At 62.6% G+C, this 25,306-nt stretch overlaps 2 protein-coding genes across 5 annotated transcripts in view; one reads left to right on the top strand and one right to left on the bottom strand.

The window, feature by feature from the left end:
• RECQL5 (RecQ like helicase 5) overlaps nt 1-5,038 on the top strand; it is a 37,170-nt gene extending 32,132 nt beyond the window's left edge. For all 3 annotated transcript variants that reach the window (XM_082705204.1, XM_082705205.1, XM_082705203.1), the window contains 12 exons: nt 501-719; nt 969-1,068; nt 1,190-1,226; nt 1,348-1,406; nt 1,494-1,567; nt 1,932-2,025; nt 2,312-2,446; nt 2,740-3,272; nt 3,424-3,514; nt 3,721-3,945; nt 4,155-4,224; nt 4,322-5,038. In XM_082705204.1, the coding sequence (XP_082561330.1) occupies nt 501-719; nt 969-1,068; nt 1,190-1,226; nt 1,348-1,406; nt 1,494-1,567; nt 1,932-2,025; nt 2,312-2,446; nt 2,740-3,272; nt 3,424-3,514; nt 3,721-3,945; nt 4,155-4,224; nt 4,322-4,422 (1,738 nt within the window). In that variant the 3' untranslated portion in view covers nt 4,423-5,038. The remainder of the gene's footprint in view (nt 1-500; nt 720-968; nt 1,069-1,189; nt 1,227-1,347; nt 1,407-1,493; nt 1,568-1,931; nt 2,026-2,311; nt 2,447-2,739; nt 3,273-3,423; nt 3,515-3,720; nt 3,946-4,154; nt 4,225-4,321) is intronic.
• Nucleotides 5,039-5,323: 285 nt separating this feature from the next.
• The window catches only part of MYO15B (myosin XVB), a 29,081-nt gene continuing 9,098 nt past the window's right edge, over nt 5,324-25,306 (bottom strand). For both annotated transcript variants that reach the window (XM_082705134.1, XM_082705135.1), the window contains 49 exons: nt 25,115-25,192; nt 24,766-24,881; nt 24,636-24,681; nt 24,382-24,506; nt 23,897-24,014; nt 23,469-23,638; nt 20,898-20,991; nt 20,224-20,283; nt 19,886-19,943; nt 19,556-19,686; nt 18,293-18,388; nt 17,933-18,168; nt 17,672-17,850; nt 17,426-17,498; nt 16,833-16,994; nt 16,488-16,642; nt 16,309-16,385; nt 16,125-16,209; nt 15,823-15,921; nt 15,582-15,697; nt 15,300-15,485; nt 14,963-15,041; nt 14,733-14,822; nt 14,409-14,634; nt 14,240-14,330; nt 13,920-14,127; nt 13,348-13,460; nt 13,037-13,096; nt 12,423-12,498; nt 12,176-12,294; nt 11,839-11,957; nt 11,605-11,746; nt 11,257-11,368; nt 10,979-11,145; nt 10,473-10,600; nt 10,254-10,317; nt 10,088-10,160; nt 9,609-9,685; nt 8,073-8,149; nt 7,866-7,981; nt 7,678-7,772; nt 7,491-7,568; nt 7,274-7,370; nt 6,959-7,101; nt 6,711-6,826; nt 6,248-6,381; nt 5,938-6,071; nt 5,682-5,822; nt 5,324-5,512 (listed from right to left, as the gene is read on the bottom strand). In XM_082705134.1, the coding sequence (XP_082561260.1) occupies nt 5,453-5,512; nt 5,682-5,822; nt 5,938-6,071; nt 6,248-6,381; nt 6,711-6,826; nt 6,959-7,101; nt 7,274-7,370; nt 7,491-7,568; nt 7,678-7,772; nt 7,866-7,981; nt 8,073-8,149; nt 9,609-9,685; nt 10,088-10,160; nt 10,254-10,317; nt 10,473-10,600; nt 10,979-11,145; nt 11,257-11,368; nt 11,605-11,746; nt 11,839-11,957; nt 12,176-12,294; nt 12,423-12,498; nt 13,037-13,096; nt 13,348-13,460; nt 13,920-14,127; nt 14,240-14,330; nt 14,409-14,634; nt 14,733-14,822; nt 14,963-15,041; nt 15,300-15,485; nt 15,582-15,697; nt 15,823-15,921; nt 16,125-16,209; nt 16,309-16,385; nt 16,488-16,642; nt 16,833-16,994; nt 17,426-17,498; nt 17,672-17,850; nt 17,933-18,168; nt 18,293-18,388; nt 19,556-19,686; nt 19,886-19,943; nt 20,224-20,283; nt 20,898-20,991; nt 23,469-23,638; nt 23,897-24,014; nt 24,382-24,506; nt 24,636-24,681; nt 24,766-24,881; nt 25,115-25,192 (5,595 nt within the window). In that variant the 3' untranslated portion in view covers nt 5,324-5,452. The remainder of the gene's footprint in view (nt 5,513-5,681; nt 5,823-5,937; nt 6,072-6,247; nt 6,382-6,710; nt 6,827-6,958; nt 7,102-7,273; nt 7,371-7,490; nt 7,569-7,677; nt 7,773-7,865; nt 7,982-8,072; nt 8,150-9,608; nt 9,686-10,087; nt 10,161-10,253; nt 10,318-10,472; nt 10,601-10,978; nt 11,146-11,256; nt 11,369-11,604; nt 11,747-11,838; nt 11,958-12,175; nt 12,295-12,422; nt 12,499-13,036; nt 13,097-13,347; nt 13,461-13,919; nt 14,128-14,239; nt 14,331-14,408; nt 14,635-14,732; nt 14,823-14,962; nt 15,042-15,299; nt 15,486-15,581; nt 15,698-15,822; nt 15,922-16,124; nt 16,210-16,308; nt 16,386-16,487; nt 16,643-16,832; nt 16,995-17,425; nt 17,499-17,671; nt 17,851-17,932; nt 18,169-18,292; nt 18,389-19,555; nt 19,687-19,885; nt 19,944-20,223; nt 20,284-20,897; nt 20,992-23,468; nt 23,639-23,896; nt 24,015-24,381; nt 24,507-24,635; nt 24,682-24,765; nt 24,882-25,114; nt 25,193-25,306) is intronic.

The following is a 25,306-nucleotide window of genomic DNA, read 5'->3' as shown; positions in this document are numbered from 1 at the left end:
GTGCCTCGGGGCACCATCTCCCCCAGTCCTGCTCGGCCAGGGGAGCCAGTGCTCTTCCTGCACCGTTCGACAGGCCAGAATGTGTGGGCTTTGAGCCATCCAGTGCTTCCCCTAAAGAGGAGGCCTCAGCAGCAGAGTCAGCGTCTGTACCCAGGGCTGAAGCTGCTTCTGGGGCACCCCGCCGCCAGAGGGCACGGTAGAGGGCAGGAGGCCAGGACCTAGAGGAGTAACCTGTAGCAAAGCAGGACAGAATAGAGACCACACCCTGGCTCCACTGGGTATGTTCTATGACCTTGAGAAAGCTCCTTCATCTCATTCTTGTCATCTGTAAAATGGGTGACCAAATGATGCCTTTCCAGGCTCGGACAGCATGAGGTGTGTGAGATACTGAGTGTGGAACCCACATGTAGGGTTCATCAGCCAGAGTGTAGGGAGTGGGGGATGAACGCTGGCCTGCCTGGGTCCCTCACCCCTGACCTCTGCTGTGCTGCCTCCGCCAGGTGCCGCCATGCTGCCATTGCCAAGTACTTTGGGGATGCGCCCCCTGCCTGCACCAAGGGCTGTGACCACTGCCGGGACCCTGTGGCCCTGCGGAAGCAGCTGGAGGCCTTGGAGCACAGAAGCAGTTGGAACAAGACTTGCATCGGGCCTTCTCAGGGGAATGGCTTTGACCCTGAGCTGTATGAAGGAGGCCGCCGGGGCTATGGGGGCTTCAGCAGGTGAGGCGCTGTGAAGTCAGGGGCCCCCAGCCTGCAGCAGATAGGCCAGCATCCTCCCCCTCGTGCCAAGGCCAGACCAGAGGCACCGCAGTGCCATCGTCCATTCCCTGTTCCCGTGGACCGTGTCGGAGCCCGGAGCCTGGTGTTCCTCCTTCCTGCCGGGCTGTCGGAGACAATAGCGCCACACCGGAGAAGTGTGCCGGGAGAACAGAGCCCAGGCCCAGGGCTGACACCTAGCCTGTCCCCTAGGTACGATGAAGGTTCTGGAGGCAGTGGGGACGAGGGCAGAGACGAGGCCCACAAGCGGGAGTGGAGTCTCTTCTACCAGAAGCAGATGAGCCTACGCAAGGTGAAGGGGATGGGGGTCTGGACCCCCGTTCACAGTCGCTTGGCCCCTACCCTGGTGCTGGACGGGGGCCTGTCCTAGAGCTGGGCAAGATGCCTCATAGTCCCTTCCTGTCATCTTCCAGGGCAAAGACTCCAAGACAGAAGAATTTGTGCCTCCAGGTCAGTACAGAAATGTCCCTGGGGGCTTTGGGGCTATTCTTAGGGTATAGATGTCTCATTGGGGGCTGGGGACTCTAGAAAGCAGAGGTAGAGTGGAAGGACCCACCTCTCTTCCCCCCAGATGAGGACTGTCCCCTGAAAGAGGCTTCTAGCAGGAAGATCCCCCGCCTCACTGTGAAGGTAAGCGGTGGACAGCGCCTCACACCAGCCCCCGCGCCTGCTTCCTCAACCCTGGGCTTGAGTGACCAACTTCCCTCCCTTGTGTAGGCCCGGGAGCACTGCCTGGGGCTTCTGGAGGAGGCTCTGAGCAGTAACCACCAGGCCACAGGTCCCACCCATGGGTGAGTGACCCGGGTCAGAGGGGCCAGAGAGGCTTCCCTAAATCCCTATTCCTTGTAGACCACGAGAACCCCCATCCCTCCTGGCTTGTTTGGGCCGCTCCCCCAGATCGTGACCCTCCTCCTCCCAGTGGTTGCAGATCTCGCGGTCCCGGTGGGGGGCAGGCTTCACCAGGACCGAGGGGCTGCCAGGGCCTGCTGGACAGTAAGCCCCAGGGTGCCTGGGGTCCAGGTGGGAATCCCTGTGCCCAAGGTCATGCCCGCCAGGCCCTGAAGTCCTCTCCAGGGACCCCAGGGAGAATCCCAGGAGCTCCACAGAGAGAGGGCTCAGGCCCGCCTGATGCCTCATGTTCGTTCCTACCCTCAGACCTGATCTCCAGGCCCAGGCTGTGGAGCTGGAACATGCCATGTTCCGAAATGCCAAGGCGGCCAACCTGTACAAGGCCAGCGTGCTGAAGAAGGTGAGTGCCGGGCAGGGCATGCTTCGGGGCTGGGGTGGGAGAGACGGCCCCTCCTACCTCCCAGGCTGTCGGCCTGCCCCCTACCAGGAGGCCACTTACACAAGGGCAGCCTGACCTCCCTTCTTGGCCAGCTGGAGGTGTTGCCAGCCAGCCCCGTCAGGACTAGAACTCGGCCAGTGTCCAGTTACCTGCAGCCACAAGCCCCAGAAGCCCACTTTGGAAAGCCTGGGTTGGGGCTCTCAGGAGCTAGTGGGTGTCACGGCATCTCTGCCTGTCCCTGAGTCAGGTGGCTGAGATCCACAGAGCCTCCAAGGATGGGCAGCTCTACGACATGGGAGGCGCTGCCCGGAGCTGCACTGAGCCGGCCCAGCCCCCAGAGCCCACCGAGTATGACATCCTGCCGGCCTCCCTGGTGTACTCGGTGAGCAGCATCCTGCCGTCCTCCCCAGACCTGGGTCTGGAAAAGGCATCGCGTCCTTTGTCCTCAGCCAGGGCACGGCCACTTGCCCTCTCCGGGCCCCGCAGCCCTGGCCCGGGGCGCCCCACGGCAGACCCTCCAGCTTTCCTCTGCAGCCCCCACAGCTCCTCCGTCCTCGGCCTGACCCTCAGCCCGCAGTGTCCTGCCGGCTCTCCCTCGGCTCCTCCCGAGAGCCCAGCAGCTCAGCCGTCGGGACCAGCCAGGGAGTGCGCTCAGAACCTCTCTCTTCTTCACAGCCCAAACCCAGGCGGGTGGGAGCTGGTTTCCCCAGAGGCTCCTGCTCATTCCAGACGGCCACTGAGCTGATGGAGAAGACGTGTGCCAAGGAGCAAGCCCCCCAGCCTGCGCGGGGAGGTGAGCAGGAGCCCCCCAGCCAGCCCTGCGGCCTCCAGCGGGAGGACTGTAGTGAGCCCTTCCCCGGGCCCGGAGGAGAGGCCCCTGGAAGCCGTGCTCATTGTGGGGGGTCCTCCCCTGAGACGGTGAAAAGCTCCTCCACGAAGGGCAGTGCCAAGGCCCGGGCCAGCAAGAAGCAGCAGCTCCTAGCCGCGGCGGCCCTCAAGGATTCGCAGAACATCGCCCGCTTCTGCCAGAGGGCCAAGAGCCCATCTCCCCTCACCTCAGCCCCAGGGGCAGAAGGTGCCGGCCCTTCCTGTGAGGGAGTGCGGGGACCCCCAGCAGCTCCAGAAGAGTGCTCAGGAGAGGAGGATGGAGCCCTGGGGTGTTTGGCTGTGCCCTCCCAGACCAGGGAGTGTACCAGGGGGACGCCAAGGTAAGGGCCCTGATGGTTCTGAAATTCTCCGCCTCTTTGCTAACTGGGCCTTGGAAGCTCTGGCTGTTCCTAGGGTGCGCTCTGTTGGGCCGGCTGGCTAGGGGCGCAGCTGGCGGCGGGAGTGCTCATGCTCGCTCTCCCCTCTGGCCAGAGCCTGCACACTCAGAGACCAGGACCCCCCTGAAGGCCAGCCCACCCCCTCAGAGGAGACACACAGGGGCAAGCGGTCCAGACCCCAGCAGGTACTAATAGGGACAAGGCCTCAGGGGGAGGAGGCCTGCAGAGCAGGTCAGTATCTGTTCTCTGGATGAGGGGTTTGGGGAAAATCGTCTCTTCTTACATCCCAGGGCTAGACGGGACAGGCTAGAGGGGGCCCAGTCTTCCAGAATGAGAGAAGGGGCCCGTGACAGGGAGCCCAAGAGTGACTTTCTATTCTGGTCCTGCACAGGAGAACCCAGAGAACCAGGCTCAGAAGAGGCCGCGCCCCTCAGCTAATGCCTCCATCTTAGCTAAGGCCAAGGACAGCATCTCAACTGGCAATTCGGGCATCTTGAATCCCACAGTGCAAGACTCCTGCCTTCTCCCAGCCCCTGGCGTCTCCCTCAAGGAGGCCGCAAATGTTGTGGTCAAATGCCTGACTCCTTTCTACAAGGAGGGCAAGTTTGCATCCAAGGTAGGGTAGTTGGGTTGGTTCTACCCTCCCCTGGGACACTTGGGTACCATGGGGGCAGGGAACAGAGCCAGAGGACAAAGCAGGCTAGCCCTGAGATTGGCTGCCTCTCTCCCTGGCGTCTGCCTTGCCCCTGGGTCATGGCCGAGGGCCTCTGGTGTGGGGGGCAGGGCGGGGTCCGTGCTCTTTGCTCCTGTCCCCTCTGCCTCCAGGAGTTATTTAAAGCCTTCGCCCGCCACCTCTCACACTCGCTGACTCAGAAGGCCTCTCCGGGAAGGAGCGGTGAGTGCCCGCGTCACCAGGCCAGGAGGTGTTTGCGGGGCTTGGTGGCAGGGAGGGGACGGGCCCTCACGGAGGTTCCCCCTTCCTGAATCTGTAGTGAAGGAAGAGGCTCAGGATTTCATCAAGCAGTTTTTTCACGGTCGGGCCCGGTGCGAGAGTGAAGCTGACTGGCACGGTCTGTGTGACCCGCAGAGATGACCAGCTCCTACCCGCTAGGGCCGGAGTGCTCCCCCCGCCTCAGCTGTGGGCCAGCCTGGGCCTCACTCAGGAACAGGGAGGGGGGAAGCCTGCAGCCGTCAGGGCATCAGCTTTGCTCAGGGTCCGTATCTTCCAGCCCTATTTGGAGATGGCCCCAGTCACCTCCCAAATCAAGGCCAAAGGCTGGAACTAGCCACTTTCTGCTTGCAGGGTCCGAGGGCTTCCTCCTCCTAGCCTCCCTGCCTCTCTCGGCTGGGTTTTCTGAACCAGATCCCCAGATTAGAAGGGGGCGGGGTGGGAGTGGTGGCTGCTGCCAGAGGAACAAGAGGAAAGAGTGGTCCCTCTGCCTCTTGGGGTTGAATTGTAGGCCAGGGTGAGGCCGCCAGTCCGAGGCTCAGGGCCACTTCAGGAGGAGCCCTGCTGGCCTCGGGTTCTGGGCCCACTAGCCCTTTCCCTCATGAAGCCAGCTTCCGGCCTGGCCCCAGGTGCAGAGCTCGGGAGCAGGGCAGCAGCCGGGCCCTGCTCTCCGCTCAGCCCCTGGTCAGGAAGGCTGGGCTCGACAGAGACTTATGAGAAATAAAGTCCTGTTGGATTTGAGACACACATGCCCATAAAACACGGCCTTTTTCTCTTGGGAGTTTTATTTTCTCACTGTTTGCTTTCCCCAGGCTTGTGTGGTTCGTGCTGATGTTGGGCGCGGGCCTGGGGCTGGCTGGATCTCCCCCTCGCCCAGCCTGGGCAGCATCAGATGCCCAAGCCCGTTCCTGCAGCCCCCACTCCAGCCCCCGCCCCGGGGGGAGTCCTGGTGTTGCCCTTCTCAGTTGATATCACTGGAGCAGCTCCTGCCCCGTGGCCTCCACTGTGGCCAGCAGTGCTGTGCTGTGGCAGGTTCCAGAACAGCCAAGTGGGAAAGTCCCAACCAAAATGGCCTGACAGCACCAAGGGAGACCTTTCCGGTCGGACTGGGATGTGGGAGGGGCCCCTTCCTCATCTCCTCCCCTCCCCCATTCCTCTTGGGTGAGGCTGGCCACTAGTTGGGGGCAAGGCTGCTGTCCCTCAGGAAGGCGATGGTGTCCTTCAGCTCCTGGGCCTGCCCGGGGAACAGGCCTGTGAGGACAGGGCCCCCCGTGTGCCCCCACCTCTGCCCTGAGCCTGCAGCACCCTGAGCCAGGAGCACGGGGCCAGGCTCCGGGCGTGCCAGGCCCGGGTCAGGCACCCCCCGCCTTGCCAGGGTGTCATCAGAGGCCCCGGCCACTCACTTTCGGCAGCTCAAACCAGATGGTCCGGGGGCTGTCAGCAGAGCCGTAGTTGAGCTCCAGGCCAGGGGCCCCCTTCTTCTCCAGGGGGCTCAGCAGGTGGAGCTGGTGCAGGTCCTTCAGGGCGATGGAGCAGTACGGTTTCTGGGGCAGCAGAGACAGCAGAGCTTGGCCTCTCTCCGGGGAGGGGGTCACCATGGGGGATGGGACAGTGGCGCAGGGGCGCTCGGACCAGCACGGGGGCAGGGTCCCAGCCCACCTGGTTGAAGGGGTCCAGGAGGATGAGATGCTGGCGGTTCAGGCCCAGGAGGCCGGGTCCAGGCAGGGCCGGTTGACTCACCCGCAGCACCACATAGACGGTGTAGCCGAACAGGGGCAGGCGGCTCACAGCCTCTGGGAACGGAGGGGCTGGGGTAGGCATTCTGGCCGTTCATGCCCTGGCACCTGCCCGAGTGGGCCCTAGGTCGGCCGGCCAGGCCGGGCCGGTAGGGAGGCCTCCTCAGGCCCACCACACCTTCCCTTCTGGGCTCCTTGCCTCGGCCCCTGTGACTCGGGGGCCCCGGACCCACCAATGAAGCTGATCTGGGCTTCTTGGGAGCTGCAGCCTCGCAGCTGCCTCAGCTCCTGGTACATCAAGTTCTTCACGGTGGACACGTTCACTTGCGACCGCAGCGGCTTTGGCAAGTAGTCCAGCAGGTCTCGCCTAGGACACAGAGTGGTTGCTCAAGGCTGGGTATACAGCAGGCGCTCAATGAATGAGCAGGGGCTACTGTGGGTGAGATTGGGAATCCAGACTTACAAATGAGGCATGGGCCCTGCCTACGGGGAGCTCGGGGCGGGGGGTGGGGGTCAGGTGTGCATAGCCCCCACAACTCCAGGCCGTGAAGGGTGCAAGCCGAGTGGCCTTGGCACTGGAAGACTGGGTAGGGGGTGGGGAACTGAAGGAGAGGCCCGTGGAGAATGCGCTGAGGTGGGCCCCAGCAACAGCAGGACCAGGGGCGGTAGGAGGTGGGGGGCCGTGTGAGCACTCACTCAGCCAGGGGGTCCCCTTGGGCCGTGCTGCAGTGCTGCAGGGCGGCCAGCCTGGCGAGCTGAGCGCTGGCCTGGGGGGTCACCAGCAGCTTCCCCTGCAGGTAGTCCCGCAGCACCTGAGGGGGGACCGCAGTGAGGGGAGGGAGGCCTGGAGGGCCCCCACCCGGGCAGGGCTTCCTCTAAGCTGCAGCCCGGGGTCCAGCCACCAGCTGGTGGGGGCCGGGGGGGTGGGGGGGGTGGCAGCTGACCTGCATGTAGTGGGTAGTGGTGTAGGTGGGATTCTCGAAGTGCAGTGGCGTCTCCCAGCTGAGCCGCCGGCTGTGCAGGCTCACGTCCTGATCCACCACGCTGTTGAGGTACTCATGGGGCCACAGGGGCCGCACCAGCTCGCCTGAATAGGGAGCCCAGGTCCACAGCCCGCCCTGACGTCCAGGGCCAGTCCTGCCCGCAGTCCTGGCAGCCCCGGCCCAGAAACCTGCCCCAGTTGTAGGCATACAACCGGTAGGTAAGCTGCCTCCTGGCATCCAGCTTGTCCCCGCTTCTTCCCCAGGCGAGGGGCTCACCTTCCCTTTTGATGAGGAAGAGGGCGAATTCCTGCACTTCGCAGGGGTCTGTGATGCCCATTTGCTGACACAGGTCCTCCAGCACATCCGCTGCCACCTGGGGCATGTGGACAGGGCCGTGCGTGGTGGGGTTGTGAGGCTGGGGTGCGGGGGGTGCCCAGAACTGATGCCACAGCTTTCCTGCCTCTCCCCAGCCCCTCTCTGGCCCCACGCTCACCGTGAAAGTCCGGATACTGGTTTTGTAGTCCATCCCCCCCGGCAGGCGAACCAGAAGCGAGCGGACTTCTTGCCCTTTCTGCTGAGGCAGGTTGTAGGGTCAGTCCGCCAGTGGCCAGAGGCCCCAACTCCCTGTCCCCACCAGGGAGTCCCATAATGCCCAACCTCCTGTACCCACCCCGCCATACCAGGAAAGCCTGAGTTTCGCCTGGGGAGGGCAGCCGCGAGCGGCCCCCGTATTTGACTGTGCGCTGGAGGTGCTCTTGGCTTCTCCGGGCCAGCTCTGCAGAGGGGAAGCGGGCTGGGGTCACCGGCATCTCCAAACCCCTCCCCAAGCTGCTGAGACCCCAGCCTGGGAAGTCCCTCCCATAGGCACCTTGGCTTGGGCCTGAGTCCTGCAGAAACTTGGTCACGTAGGGCATCAGCGTGGCTGACGGGGGGAAGATGCCGGTCAGGAGGCTGAGGAAGCTCCAGCCGCGGACACAGTGTTCGCTGCAGGGTGGAGAGTGTGGGCTTCGGGCCGGCAAGATTGGGCCCCCGCGCCGGCTGCCCTCCGCCACCTCCCCCGGCCCCGCATACTCACGGCTGAGGATGTCTGGTCACCTGCTTGATGACTTGGCAATAAATCTCATCTCTGAGGTTCTTGTTCTCCCGGCACGGCTGTGGGGACCGAAGAGTGGGGCAGGGTGACACGGGAGCTGAAGTCTGAAATCCCACTAACGGGGCGCCTGGGTGGCTCAATGGGTGAAAGCCTCTGCCTTCGGCTCAGGTCATGATCCCAGGGTCCTGGGATCGAGCCCTGCATCAGGCTCTCTGCTTAGCAGGGAGCCTACTTCCTCCTCTCTCTCTGCCTGCCTCTCTGCCTGCTTATGATGTCTGTCAAATAAATAAACAAAATCTTAAAAAATAAAATTGAAAAGAAATCCCACTAACAGCGATGGCTGGGGCCACCTCTCGGTCTTGGACACAGCTGTGTCCAACGGGTCACTCTCTAAGTCACCATCTTCATCCGCTTACGGGCTGTGCTCAGCCCTGTCTTCTCCGCTGGCTCCCCTTACTTCCTTGACCTCCAGGGCCTCAGTGCCCTTGGGCCTCAGTCTACACGCCCTGCTGATCTCAGCTGTTCCCACTGCTGATGACTATCAGTGCTGACCTCCAGCCCAGACTTCTCCTTGAACCCAGGCCCCCCCACGTGGAAGTTTGGACTGCACACTTCCTATGTCCAAAAGACTTTCCTGCACCAACCCAGACCTGCTCCTCCCTTAGGCCCCCGTATCGAAGACGGTCATTACTCTGGCCAAGGCCTCCATGACATCCTTGGCACCTCTCTGTCACACCCCACGTACAATTCATAGCAAACCCTGTTGTTCTGAGTCTTTTCCTCTCAGCTGCTACCTCTGGGCCTGGCCCGCACCATCCCTCACCTGTGATCATTGCCATAACGCCCTCTGGCACTTATCTCCCCCTGGGAGGGGTGGCAAACTGCGCCCCCTGAAAAGGTAAGCCAGTCTCTCTGCAAATCCCCTTGAGTGACTGCCCACGTCTCTTGAGAAATCAGAGTCCCAACAGGAACCTCTGATGGCCTGCCGTGACCCGGACCTGCCGACTCCCTCCAGCTCATCCTCCACTCTGTCCTGACTCACTGGCACACCGGCCATGCTGGCCTTGCTGGTGCTAAGGCCCACCGTCACCAGGACTGTCGCCCCTGCCGACCTGCTCCTACCAGCTGCAGGTGATACCCCCAATGCACACATGCCTCTCCCCCCAGCTTCCCTCAGATCTCTGCTCCAGGGTCACCTTGTCGCCAAGCCTCAGCATTCTAGCAGCCCCTTCCCTGCTGTATTGGTCTCTGCAGCACCTTTTACTCTTGAACACATTGCTTCGTGGTTTACCAGAAGTCTCTCACTAGCTCGTAAGCCTTGTGAGAACTGAGCCTGCTTAGTTCACTGCCGTGTCCCCAGCATGTACTAGGTGCTCAATAAATACTGTTGGATGATCTGAATTAGACTAGTGGCTAAGGGGAGGGGGAAGCCACTCAGACCCAGGCAGGAAGACAGGAACAGACCCTCAAGGTACACACAGTCTCCCCAAGGCTTTCAGCACACAAGCTCTTGCTTACCCTCAGCAGGTCGTAAAGGAGCTCCATCTCATTCTTGCCCCGGGGCTTAGACAGGTCTCCCATGAACCGCATCAGAGCTGCAGGATGAGAAGCTTGTGAGCTGGGTTGGGGGCCTGGTTTTGGCCCATGCTGTCGTTAGACAGGGCTTTCCGTGTCATCTCATGCCTTGATCCCTAAAATGCACGCGAGCCAGGCAGAGCAGAGCAGTCTCCGCTTTACCAATAAGGAAACCAGGCTCAGAGAGGTTCCGTGGGCACCTGCGGCTACACACAGCACGTAGCCAGCTGGACAGAGCGCTGCCTTCCTGCACAGACTCCATGCAACCCACACCCCTTGGGAGTGAGTAGAAATAGGTGAGGCCTATGAGGGGTTCTGCAAACACCAGTGAGCTTCCCTGAGTTGACAAGGACAGAAGGCGACCTGGCGCCCAGGTCCGAGGCATCGCAGACATGGGTTCACAGGATGCTATGGTCACTCACTCTGGAAGATTTCCACAGCCTGCCTGTTGGCGTCCTCATCGCTGAGGCTGATAAGCGATTCTTGTATGGGAGCCTGTGGCCAAAGAGACTGGGTTGTGAGTCTGGGGTCTGTAGAGGCCAGAAGGCAGGTCCACTGGCCCGGCTCTTCCCCACCTGTCCCCCTCACCTTGGTGTACTGCACCAGGCTGGCCATGGCCTCCTCCTCAGCATCTCCGTGGGTATCATCTGGCCTGAGGGAGCAGAAGGAAGGACAGCCCTGCTTGCTCAGCCCTCCTGCCCCCATCATGGGTTGTGTAGGGAGCACTGGCCTGGTGGCTCAGAGCAGAAAGGCCGCTTTAGGGAGACCGAGGACGGCCAGGCAGAAGGGCGGGCCCGGGGCACTCACAAGGTCTGGGGCTTCCGGAAGTAGTAGAGGGCAAATTCCTGCATGGTGTAGTTGTGGGAGTCCACGGACGGAGAGATGTAGGCTACAGAGTCATCGCTGCGTGCTTGGCTCGGGGGACGGGCATCGTGCTGAGAGCACAGGAGACCTCATGCCACCCGAGGGCCCACTGGCCTGCCCAGAGCCCCCCGCCCAGGCCCCCGCCCCGCCCGAGCCGAGAGGAGCAGGCAGAGCACACCACCAGAAGCCAGAGGCATTTATTGAGCGTTATTCTAGGGCAGCACTCAGGTAAGCGCTAGGAGGGGACGGGAGGGTGCACCGCCCAGCCCCTGCCCGCAGGGGGCTCACACTCTTGCTGGGGAGACAGACATCTGGAGAGGGCGGCATCAGGCCAAGCGCTGCCCGCCCGCAGCAGGGAGCAGGCGGTCCTGGCCACTCAGGAGGGACCGAGCCCATTCCGTCCTCGACTCCTAGTTAGGCTTCGTGTCCGCCTCTCCCGTCTTCCTCACCTCCGCTGCCCTCTCCCACTGAGCCAGCCCCGGCTCTCGGGGCTGCAGCCGACTCTTGCGCTGGCCACTCCTCTCTGGTGAGAAGGAAGAGTCAGGGGCAGCAGCCGGCTGAACTATGTCGGCAGGAAAGAGTCCGGAACGGCCCCCGGTGGAGCCAAACTGCCAGCCTGGAAGACACCCAAGGGCAGCGTCTCACCCACCTGGCCCCTCGGCCCTTCCACGGCTCGGCCATGTGCTGCCCTCCCCGTGCCGGCTGCCCTGCCCGCCCCCGGGGATACCGGGCTCCAGCGTGGCCACTGGCAACAGCTTGATGAGGTCCCCACGGTGGAAGCTCAGGAGGCTGTGGTCATCCGTGATGTAGCTTCGCAGGGCGATGACGTAGCCGGAGTCCTGCAGGCGGGAGGAGGGTGAGCAGGCCGGGCAGCTGACCGGCCCGCTCCTCCTGTTGGCCTCCCTCCTCACCCGGCCCTCCACAGGTCCAGGGACCCGGCCTGAACGCCCAGTCCCACCCCTGGCGCCTTGACGGAGCTTGGCTGTCAGCCCCGAGACCAGCCAGACCAGATGTAGCCCCCCTACCCAGCCCCCAGCCCCGCTGCCCGCCAGCCCCCTGCCCGGCCTGCACTTGCCTTCTTGAGCTCACTCAGGAACAGCTCGATCATGGCCTTGATGGCGCTCGCTCGGGCCGTGTGCAAGACCAGCTGCTCGCTCTTCAGGGTCAGCTCCAGAGTGGAGCGGCCCGGGCACTCCACGCCCAGCAGCTCAGCGAAGCTATGCACCCGCGGAGAGGCCATGAGCTGAGAGCCAGCTCGCCCCGCCAGCCCCCTGCCTGGCGCCCCCGCCAGCCCCCGGCCCAGGTTCACCTGTACGAGCACAGAGTCTTCAGCTGGCTGGGGTGGAGGCTGGGGCCTTTGGTCATCTTGAGCAGTCTCAGCCCCCGGTGGGACACGCCCAGCAGCTGCACGTCACTGCCACTCTCTCCCTGCCCGGAAGGAAGGTGGCTACGTCAGGGACAGGCTCCTGGTCCCCGCCAGCATCCAAGATGCCCTGGGGCTCCTCAGGGCCGGTGCTGCTCTTTGTCCTTCCGTTGGGGCCCACCCCTGTCCCCGTGCTCATCCTTGCCACAAAGGCCCTCGCCAAGTGAGCTGGGATCCAGACTGGGGAGCTGATGTCCCCAGCCCTGCGTCCAGCCTCACTGACCGAGACAGGGAAAATTCGGGAGAAGTAATTGGCCCACTTGTCCCTAGCGGCCACCACGATGCGCTTCTTAACACTGTCCTCCGTGGTGCTGAGCGACTCCAGGCCGACCTCCAGGTCTCCTGTGGGCAGGAACGATCCCCGACTGTCTTCAGGCTCCGCCACGGGGACACCCAGGCTTTGCTCCCTCCAGACAGACAGACCTAGTCCCAGCACTTCAGCCCCTGACTCCCGGGTCGCCAGACCCTACCCAGCAGCTCTTTCATTTTGCTCCGCTCCTCCTGGGATATTCGGACGCAGGACTCGGCAAAGGTGTCCTTCAGGATCTAGGGGCAGAGCCAAGTGGTCACCACCAGATCCCTGCGCCAGAGCGCACCACGGAGGCAGCCACACACGGAGAAGTTGGAGAGCCCCGGGGGCACGGGTGGAGCAGGGGGATGTGCGGCCCCTGAGCCTGGCGCCACCCCCACCTCCCTCTAGCCTCCGCGACCCACACTAGGGGGCCGCTGCTCCTGGGTCAGGTGAGATCAGTTCCCTGAAGGAACAGAACCTGGGGGGGAGCGGGGGGCGACGGATACAGAATGTGGGGCAAGAGGCAGGATCCCGGGAACATCCAGGAGCATCTGCTGTGTGCCAGGGCCTGTGTTGGGGACGGTGTATGCTTTGTTTTGAACCCTTCACTGCCAGCCAGTAGTGGTCCTTACTCTCAGGGATGTGCTGAGGATGAAGTAAATGAAGGCAGGGCTTGAGACCCAGCGCCTGCCCTCTGAGTGCCAGCTGTGTGCCCCTTGCACCGCTGGTGACCTGGCCCAGGGGCCGGTGCTGTGTGTCTGTCCCTGGGACAGGTGGGCCAGGCTCTCTCACCTGCTCACAGAGGAGTCTGAGGCAGTAGGGGTGGCTGAAGTTCTCCCGGGGGTAGAACACCTGTGGGAGAGCAGGGACGAGGAGCGGAGATGGGGTCAGTGCCCTGCCCTCCCCCCGCCAACCTCCCAGCCCTGCCTCCCAGACCCGGCAGGAGACTCAGGCCTGATGAGGCGGGTCGTGGGAAGGCAGCCCCCGTGTATGTGTGTGTGTGTGTGTGTGTGTTGGGGGGGGATGCTGGGGTCCCACCCACAGCCTGCAGCCCCTCCCCAGCCCAGGGAGAGGCCTGGCGGCGGCCCCAGCTTCCTGCCCACCTCCTTGCGCAGGAACAACCGCCAGGACGGGTTGAGGTAGGAGAAGCACACGCTGCCGGAGGGCACGAGCAGCTGCGTGGAGACTCCCTGGTCCTCCATGGGCTCCATCCAGCCTGGCAGAGGGAGGAGCCAAAGGGCTTCAGCGAGGAGCTGCCAGAGCCAGAATGACAGGGACATGGGGACAGAAGACTGCCCCCCTCCCTAGGGCCCCGTGAGGGCTCTGCCCGCTGGACTTTTGCTGCCTCCCTCCTGCCCACGTCCCATCTCCAGGCTCCATTTCCAGCCCTCAGACGTTCCCTGCTGTCCTTGACCACGTCAGCAGGGCCACTAAGTCTGGAGCTGCCAGGATGCACCAAGGACAATACCCCAGGGCAGGCCCTCAAAGCCACATGGGCCCCAGAGTTACCTGGGCCCTGCCCGGGACAGGAACGCGGAAGCTGGGGCTCCTTGCCCATGGCTCCAAAGTCCGGAGCCCTGAGCACCTGACCTTATAGCGTTGCGCATGGAGAGGCTTCTGGAAACCCTGCCCCACCCCAGGGAAGCCCACCAGAGAGGGATAGAAGGGTCCTTACTGTGGGGCCCAGCTAAAGGGCTGTCTGGTTCCTCAGGCGGAGGCAGCGGGGGTGCTGGTGGAGGTGAGGGTGACTGGGGGGCAGGTGGAGTCTCGTCAGAGAGACCCTGGCTGTCCTTGTCGGAGCTGGAGGGCCTGAACTGTGGTGGGAACTTGGGTCGAGGGGCCACGGCTGGTGCGGGGCCCTTCCCAGGGCTGGGGGACGGCGTCTGGGGAGGCACAAAGCATGTACGCAGCTGGGTCTAGGGTTAAGGCCAAATTCACCCCAGAGAGCCCTGGACCCCCGAGGTGAGAAGCCATGCCCGGGGGCTGGGGCCTCACCGACACAGGTGCGTGGGCGTCGCTGATCCCCAACTTAGCCAGAGCCTCGTCCTTGGGGTTGTTTTTCTTCAGGAAGTTTTTCGGGGGCTTCCTGAGAGAAGGAAGAGGCCCTGAGTCCCCAGGGTGACTCCCCAGGGAGGGGGCAGCCCCAATCGCCCCCGAGGCCCACCTGGCCGGCTGCACAGGCATGGGCACGGGGCCCGGGCGGCTCTGGTACATGCGGATAATGTTCCGGATCTCCCGGCTCGGCTCAGCCCGCTGGTGGGGCGCTGGCGCAGGGTGACCACCGGGCCCTGCCCTCTGGGCCGCCGGCTTGGCCTCCGCCTCTTGTGCAGCTTTGACCCTACCTTGTGTCGGGGGACTCGTCACTACACGGGGAGGAGGGGGTGAGGGCACTGACCAGAAGGAGAAGAAACACATGAAACCCCGTCCAGTCCCACAGGGCGCGGCCCTCCCCCACGGCCCCCCAATGGCCCCCCCACGGCCTCCCCACCTCTCGGTTTCTCCTCGTCCTGCTCCTCATCCTGGGAGATCTGCACCTTGGGCGGACGCTTCGCTGTCTTCACCGTGATCTGCTGCTGCCCTGTATGTGCCCCAGGTGGCCCGATTACTCTCCCTGCTGTGCCCAGCGGGCTCTGAGACGGGTGACATGGACCCAGGGGAGGAGAGTGTGCCCCACACGGCCCGGCCTGTGCGGAACCCGACCACCCCAAGCACCCTCACCCATCTTCTGGAAATAGTCCTGCTTCTGCTTGAAGCTCTTGGGCCGCTGGGGCTTCTCTGGGGGCTCCTGTGAGGTCTCCTGAGGGCAGGAAGGGGAAGTGAAGGGGTAGCCCCGCCAGCCGAGTTGCCCCTCCCCCAGCCGAGTTGCCCCTCCCCCAGCCAAGTTGCCCCTCCCCCAGCATCCCCTCCATCCCTCGACCCCATTGCTAGGGCTCGGACCCCAGGCATCTTTTCCTCCTCTTCCTGCTCCCGTGGGGACCCGTGGCCGCTCGGCCCTAGAACCTACCGTCTCCATCCTAGACCCTGCCCGGCTCCTCGCCCTCAGACAGGCACCCACCGATTCCACCTCCCGCTCTGGCTCTCGCTGCAGGGCCAGGGGCTTCTTAGGCTTGGGGGCGACAGGTGGGGGTGAGGTCGGGGAAGCAGCTCCAGGGGCCTGGGCCTGAGGCTGAGCCTGGCGCCAGTGCCGCTGTGTCTGCTGTTCCAGCGACAAGGTCATGGCCTGGGTGGTCATCTGCTGGGCCTGAGTGGGAAGAGGCAGTGGGCCTGGTAAGAGCGGGTCGGGCTGGGCCCCGCAGACCTGGCCCCGAGGAGCTCTGAGGGCCCTGCCCACCCTCACCAGGAGGAGCGCCTGCTGGTTGATGAAGCTCTGCTGCTGGGCAGCCAGCTGCCTCGGGTCCATACTGGGAAGCAGGGGCTGCGGTGCCGGCGGCGGCTGCGGTGGCATCACCATGGCTGCAGGTGGCATACAGGTGCCCAGCTTGCACATGGCCCCCTGCCCGCTGGCCCTCCGGGCGCCCCTGGCGGGACCTCCCTTCCTCCAGCTCCTACCTGAGAAGGGACCTGCCACCTGGCCTTACCTGGCATGGCAGGGACTGCGCCCATTGCTGGCATCATGGGCACAGGGGCAGGCACCATGGCCGGCTGGTATCCAGGCACCTGCATCATCCCTGGGTAAACTGAGGGAACAGGACCCTCCTGGGTCAATCCTTATCTGAGCCCACAGACCCCCTCCCTCTAGCCCTCCAGCAATAAGAAGAGGAAGGGCCCCCAGGGTGCTGGCTGGAGCTCTCACCCCGGGTGCCTAGAGGTCCCTGGCAGTGCTTTGCCCATGCTGTGGGGCTGGGGAGACCCTGGAATGGATGCTGGGCCCCACACTCACCCATGGGGTAGCTGCCTTGCTGCATGGGCCCCACGGCGCCCCCTCCCTTCATGCGGCTGCTCAGAGCCCAGGCTTGCTCCAGATCCTGAAGGGACCAAGGCCAGAGGCCAGAGTCAGATGAGGAGGCCCCGGGGGTTGGGGGGGAGGGGCAGGGACGGGGTCAGGTGTGTGTAAGGACACTTACCCTGTGACCCGGAGAGAGGACTGGCTGGAAGAGGTGGTCCAGGAAGCCATCCAGGTTCCCTGAGTTCTGAGACTCCCCTATGGGGCCAGAGGAGGCTTATTGCCCCCCTGGGGTACGGGGCAACCGGCACCCCTATTCCCACCCCACGGGCAACCTCACTGGGCCCCTTCTGGCCTTACCTGACTGGATCCCGCTGGGTAGCGCGGGGGCTGGCCCTGGAGGTGGATCCGGCAGTGAGGGGGCCTGGATGCCAGGGGCAGGGGGGATGTCCTCGTCTCTGTGGGAGACAGTGGGCCCAGCTAAGGGGGTGCCTTGGATGGGGGTGGTGTCCAGTCTGAGGCAAAGAAAAGAAGCTGGTGTGGGGGGTCATTCCCGTGGTGTGGGAGAAGGTGAGGTATGTGCGGGGGGGCTGGGGCTGTAGCAGGTCCTCTGAACCCCGGGTGTGATAAGGTGGCTCGGGGGGTCACCTGTGACAGAACAGAGATAGGAACAGGCTGGGACGGGGGTGCTGGGCTGGTACCTACAAGCCACGGGGGGCAATGGGGTAGCTGTGGGGACTGACTGGGTCCCCCAGGTCCTCAGTCTGGCCGATGAGGTCCAGCACGAAGTCACAGCCAACCAAATCCTGCCAGGAGTCCCCGGAGTGCAGTGACACGGACCAGCCACGGGGGGGCAGCTCCAGTCCTCTGGGGAGGGAAGAGCGGTGCTGTCGGGAGTGATCCGCCAGGAAGAGGGCCACCCCGAGGGTCCCCAATGGGAGGCCGCTGGGGAAGGGGCAGAACCTGGTAGAGGCACTGGTTTCCTCAGACAACTCTCCTCTCTTCGCCCCTCACAACCTACTGCTTCCACATTGGGTCTGATGTGCTCATTTATTGACCTGATTCGTTAAAATCTGGACCACAGACATAACCTCTACTCCTGTTCCCTATCTTGAACCTACGGTCTGGTCTGGCTCCTGCCCACTTACCCCTCCAGGCCCCCACTCCCCACCAATGTCTTTGGGGAGCAGGCTTTGGCCCTGGGTTTGCAGGAGGCCCCTGCCAGGAGAGTGGGCAGGGAGGATGAGGAGGGGACAGCGATCTGTATTGGCCACACTCCCCATCCCAGGGGCCCGTACCTGCTCTGCAGAATCCACCCGGCGAACTGCTCCCCCGTGGTCCAGGACTCCACCTCGGCGGAGTAGCACTCCTCTACAGGGACAGGCGGTGGGGGCCGGAGTGAGGGGCAGCAGGTCCTTCCAATGAGAAGGGGCAGCTGTCCCCATGGGGGCTCCCGGAGCAGGACAGGACCCTGTGATCAGGGTCCCGGGGGTGCCGCCAGAGGGCTGAGGCAGGGAGAGGCCTGAGTAGAAGGGAAGCATCACCATTGAAGGTAAAGATGTCCAGAGCCATGCGGCCCCGCCGCCGGCCAGCCGTCCACTCGAGCTGGGTCGGGGGGTGCGCCCGTGCCATTCCAGGGGCCAGGTGCGCCTGCTCCAGGGCCCCCAGCAGCTTGTGCTGGCACAGCGCTGCCATGCCTCTGGGGGCCTGGTCGGACACAAATCTGTGGGGACAGCACAGGGCTGCAGTGGGGGTGGGCGGTCCGCCGATCCCACTCCCTGGGCCCCGCAAAGCAGGCTCCTTACTTCAGCAGTGGCTTCTGCAGGGGGGGCATGGGGGGAAAGGCGCTGAGCAGGATGGCCATGAGGGCCCAGCTGCGCTGGGTCTGCTGCTCGTCCGGATTGTGCCAGATCTGGGCCACAAGCTGGCTGAAGATCTCATCCCTCAGCCCTGGCCGGCGCTGGCCCTGCCGCACCAGGTACTCGCCCATGCTCTGCTCCTGCCAGGGCAGCAGGGACCCATCCCCCAGGAGCCGCAGCATCTGCAGACACGGAGCAAGGCAAGGGCAGGACGTGCCAGGGCGTGCCCCCCCATCCCCTGCGCTCAGCCAGACCCCAGGAGTTAGGGTCCAGCCCACCCTGTCCCCTCCCCACCGTGTCACTCACCACCTTGTTGATATCCAGCGCATGCTGCGGGTTCTCCCCATGCAGCCGGGTCAGGGGCTCCGCCAGCAGCTGCCCGGGGCTGGGCAGGGCCGGCTCCTGCAAGGACGAGGGTGACAGTGTCTGAGCACATGCCAGTCTGGCCGGTTTGTGCCAACCTGCGGGAGAGGCCCCAGCGGAGCCCAGAGGAGCCCGCGCCCTGGGAGACGGAAAGGGGCTGGCGAGGAAAACCACCTTAGGGACACATCTCCGTGGCTCCTCCTGATTAGAAAATTGATGTCCATGCATATAGAAAACTCAGAAAACATGGAAAAGAATAAAGAATTTAAAAATCCATTACTATTTTCCTGCCAGTCATGACCACAGTTGACATTTTAGCCTCTCTTCCCAGTCTTGCTTTTTTGTTTTCCTTTTTTTTTTTTTTTAAGATTTATTTATTTATTTATTTGACAGAGAGAGAGAGATCACAAGTAGGCAGAGAGGCAGGCAGAGAGAGAGAAGAAGGGAAGCAGGCTCCCTGCTGAGCAGAGAGCCCGATGTGGGACTCGATCCCAGGACCCTGAGATCATGACCTGAGCCGAAGGCAGCGGCTAAACCCACTGAGCCACCCAGGCGCCCCTTTTTTTTCCTTTTTAAAGATTTTATTTATTCATTTGACAGAGAGAGAGAGAGAGACAGAGTGCGAGCGCGCACGCCTGCGCATGAGCAGGGGGAGTGGCAGGAAGAGGGAGAGGGAGAAGCAGGCTCCCCGCTGAGCAGGGAGCCCAATGCAGGGCTCCATCCCACGACCCTGGAATCATGACCTGAGCCAAACGCAGGCAGACGATTAATCAACTGAGCCACCCGGGGCCCCTCCAGTCTTGCTTTCTATGCAGATACATCCATCGCCCTCCCACACCTATTGTTGCTTTTAACAAAGCCGGGATCATACTCTGTTGTCCGGTTTGGAATCCTGCTTTTGTACCCAACACGGCAGCCTGGACATTTGCCTTATTGTTACACACACTCTAAAGACACGACTTCAACGGCAGGACGAGCCACAGGTGTAACACAGGTGCGGCCTCACGGAGCTAAGTTACTCCCGAGAGCGAGATGTTTCGCTTTAATGGGTATTCTCCCAACGGGGGTGCTGCACCCGTCGCTCCCATGATGGGAGAGGATGGGTGCAGTGGGAAGAGGGCACAGGTATAGCTTTTGCCCGGCAGGGCTCATGTCCAGGGGGAGCCACGGAAATCTGCCAGGAAGAGCCATGGTCTGGGGGCCCACCTGAAAGTTAGTGGAGATGAAGCTGGAGAATGGGAACTGGTCGATGTCGGGCGGGAGGCTCAGGCTGGTCCGGGCAGGAACTTCAGGGGGCATGGACTCGGTGATGCTCCCATCCAAGGCATGGTGATGGCCTGGGGGTAGCACCCAGAGGCAGCCCAGAAAGGCCGAGGTAAGGAGGCTGGCGATGGACCGCCCCCGCCTCTCATCATCCGCCCCCAGTCCCCGGGCGGTGGGAGCTCAGGGGAGCCCAGAGCATCACCGGGAGGGACCACAGCAGAGAGACGGGAGGGAGGGAGGGGTCGTGTAAGAGGGACACGAACCAAAACTCACCTTCTGCGGTCTTCAGCAAGACGGCCACCTCAGCCGGGATCTCCAAGCGCCCCAGCTCCTAGCAGAGAGGAATGATCGGCCAAGGACTAAAGGAGGGGGACAGGGACCCAGTGTCCCTCCTCACCCCCGGGACCATAAACTTCTCCAAAGACCAAGGATTCTGATCCTGGACACAAATAGGACCCCAAGAGCCCTCAGAGGGAGACCAAGGGTGGCCCAGGCCTCTTCTTGGAGGACTCCAGGGATGCACACTGGTGACCCCACACTCTTCCACAAGCCGTGCCGGTCCCAGGAGGCTCATCACCCAGCGGACGCCCTGGAGCTTCCAGACCACCTACCATGCCTGGTGCTGTCCTGGAGGCCGGGCCGCTGTGTTGGCCTCGCCGATGCCCAAGCTGCTGGAAGAGATGCAGGGGGAGCTGGTGCCCCGGTGAGGAGGTCTCTGGGAGCCTCCTGGCAACTCCCTGCCTCAGCGGTCCGGCGGCCCCCTCTGGCCCCGAGTTGAGAAACTAGCCCAGACCCAGAGGGGCCGGCTGCCTGTCGCCAGCTCTTCGGAGCCCTCACCAGCCACTACCCATCTGCCAGGGCGCTGGGGAGGAGGCAGGAAGAAATGGTCCCAGAGGACAAAGTCCAGCCAGGGAGGGGCCGAAGAGGGGAGCCGTGCGTGGGCACTGACCTTTGAGCTGCTTTATGGCCCTCATGCTGGTGTCATCAGGCCAAAGCGGGAAGCAGCCCAGCCCTGAGAAGTTCTGGAGGGGATGAAGGGAGGACACCCCAGACAGGCAGGGGACAGTCAGACTCTGGGTGGGGGCACAGGGATGATGGAAGTGACCTCCCAAGGCCCCAGCCTCCCCTGGCCTGGCAGTGGGTTAGTGGGAAGAGCTGGGGCGGCCGTGGTCTTTGAGCCCCGGTCCTCGTGCGCTCGGGCCCGGACTCCTGGACGCCAGCAAGGCTGCCTGACTCCTCTGCCCCGAGCGGCGGGGGGGGCGGCAGACCCCTCCCAGACACTCACCTGCAATCTCTGTCGCCTCCGGAGCAGGGGCCGGGCCACCAGCAGGACGGTGCTCAGCTGTCCCAGAGCCGCCCGCCGTCGGAGGTACCGCTTCCTGGAGGCCGGGAAGGGGGTTGGGGAGGAGCTCAAGCCCAGACCCGGTACCTGAACCCTCCAAGCTGAGACACAAGTGCACGGACCCCGGGCCGACGGGGTCCTGGGTGCTTAGTAGAAGCCACGGCGGAAGGACAGGACACCTTGAAAGAACTAGGACATTGAGAAGGTGTTCGGCTCCGGGGATGACGGTCTCGGGCAGCAGAGCCGCCCGCTGGCCTCACTCCCCCGCCCCACTCCGGTCAGTGTGGTCGTGGGTAAGTCCCTCGGCCTCTCAGTTTCATCGTCCTCATCTGCACAGTCAGGATCTGCGTAACCCCTGCCCCACCACAAGATGAAATCAATCAACCCACATGTTGAGAAGAGTCTCACCTATTTTTACTCAAGAAGTGGAATTTCTAAAAAAATGAAACAAGTGCTATCACTGGAAATCTAATAAGAGATCACGGAAGCAATCAGGTCTTTGAGAATTGTCCAGAGAGAAGACAATGCTCCTCAGTAAAGGAGTTGTGGGCAGGATTAAAATGAAAAAATCAATGTTCAGCTTTGAGGCGATCAGCTGGCTCAGTGGGTAGAGCATCTCAGGGTCAGGAGTTCAAGCCTCAAGTTGGGGTTAGAGTTTACTTAAAAAAATAATTATAAATGTACATATTTTGTTAAAAGACACCACAAAGAGCATCACAAGACAACACATGGAACAGGAGAATTCTTGCAAATCACATATTTGATAAGAGTTTCGGGGTGCTTCGGTGGGTTAAAGCCTCTGTCTTTGGCTTTGGTCATGGTCTTGGGGTCCTGGGATGGAGCCCCGCATCAGACTCTCTGCTCAGCGGGGAGCCTGCATTCCCACTCCCTCCTGCTGCCCACCTCTCTGCATACTTGTGATCTCTGGCTGTCAAATAAATAAATAAAATCTTAAAAAAAAAGTTTGATATCTAGGATGTAGAAGGAACTCCCACAGCCCAACAACAAGACAAGCTATATGAAGAAAAAATAGACCGAGGACTCGACTGGACATTTCTCCACGATGATCCACAACGAGCCAAGAAACATGAGAAGACACTCAACCTCGTTAGCCATCAGAGAGATGCAAATCAAAGCCGCCATGCGGTACTGCTTCGTGCCCACGAGGATGGCCAGGGTCAAAAAGTGGAAAATAGAGACGCCAGGGTGGCTCAGTGGGTTCGCATCTACCTTCGGCTCAGGATCTGATCTCAGGGTCCTGGGATCGAGCCGTGCATGGGGCCTCCTGCTTAGCGGGGGCTCTGCTTCCCTCTCTCCCTCTCCCTCTGCTGATGCTCTCTTTCTCTCTGTCATAAATGAATTTTTTTTTTTAAGTGGAAAATACGTACCAGCAAAGTTATAGAGAAATCGGAACCCTGAAACACACTCTCAGGAGCGTAACCCCTTAAAACACCAAACACAGAATCACCATATGACCCCGCAACTCCATTCCTAGGTAAAGACCCCGAAGAGCCGGAAGCAGAGACTTAAGCAGACACTGGCACGCTCGTGTTCCCATCAGCCTCACTCACGAACACCAGAAAGTAGAAGCGGTCCTAGTGACCGCTGACGGGAGCGGTCTGCACGCCCAGGGGCCAGGAGGAGCGAAGCCTGGCCACCTGCTACCACGCAGACGAACCTCGCGAACGTTCCACTTGGCGCAGTGAGCCAGACGGGAACGGAAACACTGCATGAGTCAACGCACTTCGGCCATCCGGAATAGGCCAGTCGGTTGGGACAGAAAGTGGATGGGAGGTTCCTGGGGGCTGGAGGAAAGGCGAGATGGGGAGGACTGTGTGAGGGTTCAAGGGTCAGCTGGTGATGACATTTTGGAAAGAGAGTGGCGGTGGGGGTGCGGTCTTCGAAGTCTCCCCTGGGGTCCAGGGCACTGCCCTCACTTTGTTCTCAGCACTTTACTGCTACCTTGGGGGTGACTGGTGACAGGTTCACTGTCACACCTGATCACCGCCCCCTAGTGTGCCTGGGAGGCACCATCTCTCCCTGCATCCCTGGGGGTCACCAGCTGGGCCCAGGGTAATGGAGAAGGTCAACCAGCAGCTCCTGTTCAACAAGCACAGACTTTCCCATCAAGCTGTAAAGAATGGGAGTTCATTATGTGAGAACAGGGAGGCCAGTCCTCAGGACCAAGAAGTCCAAAGGGCCTGGAGTCCAAAAATTCTGGCCTAGAGGCTGGAGAGATAGGCAGGGTCTCACACAGACTGATTCACGCTTTTAAAAGATCATTCTCGGGGCAGAGTGGAGAACAGACTAGAAAACATTCAAGGAGTCAAGACTGCAGGTTCTGGTGGCCGATCAGGTAGTGAGCTTCTTGTCACTCAGTGTATTCAAGCAGAGGCTGCAAGGGGATGCTGACAGGAGGGCCCCAGGGCAGGTAGATTTTCTTGAGGCCCCACCCCTCCCATACTCTGCCCCACCACCTGCAGGAGGCGCCCCGTCTCGCCCACCCCTGCAGACCTGGCCTGGAGCCCTCGCACGCGAGCCTGCATCCGCGGCAGGAGGACGCGACTGAGGCGCTGACGGGAGATGCAGGTGCGCAGGCTGCTGTGCAGGGCGAGCAGGGCCTGGGAGCGTCGCTGGGCCCGGTGCTGCTCCAGCTGCTGCCAGCCTGGCTCCCGCAGCAGAACCTGGGGGCAGAGGGGAGGGTGCCCGGGCTGGGGGTCCTGAGGCCTGTCCTGCTCTTGTCCTGAGGCCTTGGCCTGCTTCCTTCCAGCAGCACAATGATTCTTGTGGGGAGCCCGGGACACCTGCCGCCCAGGCCCACTCCAACGCCTCACCACCCAGAAGGGCTACCTATTCCTGAGTTTGTTCTGGAATGCTCCTTTCCAGCCATGGACATGCACACACGCGCGCGCGCGCACACACACACACACACACACACACACCTGGGTGGCTCCCAGGTGACAGAGGGGTGACTCGGCCCCCAGCACCTGACTCAGGATGGCGCCACACCTCTCCCGGTCAGAGGACTCTCCCTGCGCCTCCGTCTCCAGAGCCCGGAACCTGGCCCGAGGAGGGGGAAACTGAGGTCAGAACAAGCACAGCGAGGACCTCCCCCAACGCTTGTCCGACCCCCCAGCCCCTGAGTCATTCAACGATTTGCAACGCACCTACTATGTGCCAGACCCCAGCTGAGCTTTGCTGAATGGCGGAGGGGCAGGGGGAGGCGTGGGCAGGGAGGGGGTCACCAATCCGGAAGGTCAGAGGGACAGAGGGAGGGGAGGGCAGTGAGAAGAGGCAGGGGGAGGCCAGGCTCAGGGCCCCAAGGAAAGAGCGTCCACTTCCACCCTGAAGGAAGCCCAGGTCTGCCAGCCACTCCTTATGGATCCTGTGTCCGGGCCCTTGGCTGTCCTCCATCCTGGGACCCTACCTGGCCAGGAAGGCCTGGAAGCGCAGGCGTACGGGGAAGTTGGCACTGCGGGTACGTACTGCCTCCAGGATGCCCGCCTGGTGCAGCTGCTCTGCCACGTGTCCCACATCAAAGAGGCCCGGAAGCTGTGGCCATGGAACAGAGCCAGTGAGAAGCTGTGGGGGGCCAGGGGGAGCTGCTGAGCAGGGCAGGACAGGTGGATGGGAAGGCTCTGGGGCCAGGTGCAGGGGGGGGGAGCGGGGAGCGAAGCTCACCTTTCCCGGGTTGGAGTTGAGGCACTGAATGAAATAGACATGGCTCCTGACGGAGGAAGGGGGGGTGGGTCATGTGGGCACAGAGCAGCCCCCGAGTCCCTGGGGTCTCGTATGGGCGGGACTGTCTCACCTGCCCAGCCGGGCTAGGAGGTCCTCCAGGGAATGCTGGAAGCGAGAGGCCAGCGTGGGCTTGCCCGGCCCGGCCGTGGACTGGGACTCTGCTTCCCGGAACAGGCTGCCCACCAGCTGTGGGACGAGAGGAGGCCGAGCTGGCTTGCTTCCCAAGCCTGTCCACAGCCCGGCCTGCATCCCCAACCCGGGGGAGCTAGGGTGGGTCAGTCCACAGCATCCAGACCCCGGAAGGCTCAGCCCATAGTCCAAGGTGCAGGGGCTACCCCCTGGGGCAAGAGCATCCAGGGCAGAAGGTGGGGGGACACAGTGTGGAGGGGTGGGGGCTCCGAGAGGGCTGGCAGGGGCACCTGGAGCTGGCTCTGGGCAAGCATCGCCACCGCGGCAGGGTCAAGATGATCCCGGTTTCTGTTTACAAACTTGTGAACCTGCAAGAGACAATGTGGGGAGTGGAGGGGAAGCCAAAGAGAGAAGGCTGGGCTGGGGGCGGGTCCCTTGTCACATAATCCAGCCTCTCCCCACTGGGCTAAATAAAGGGCCAC

The sequence above is a fragment of the Mustela nivalis genome (assembly GCF_964662115.1).
Source record: "Mustela nivalis genome assembly, chromosome: 17".
Taxonomy (NCBI): Eukaryota; Metazoa; Chordata; class Mammalia; order Carnivora; family Mustelidae; genus Mustela; species Mustela nivalis.
The sequence above is the reverse complement of the archived record's forward strand: the minus strand, read 5'-3'. Positions and strand labels throughout refer to the sequence as shown.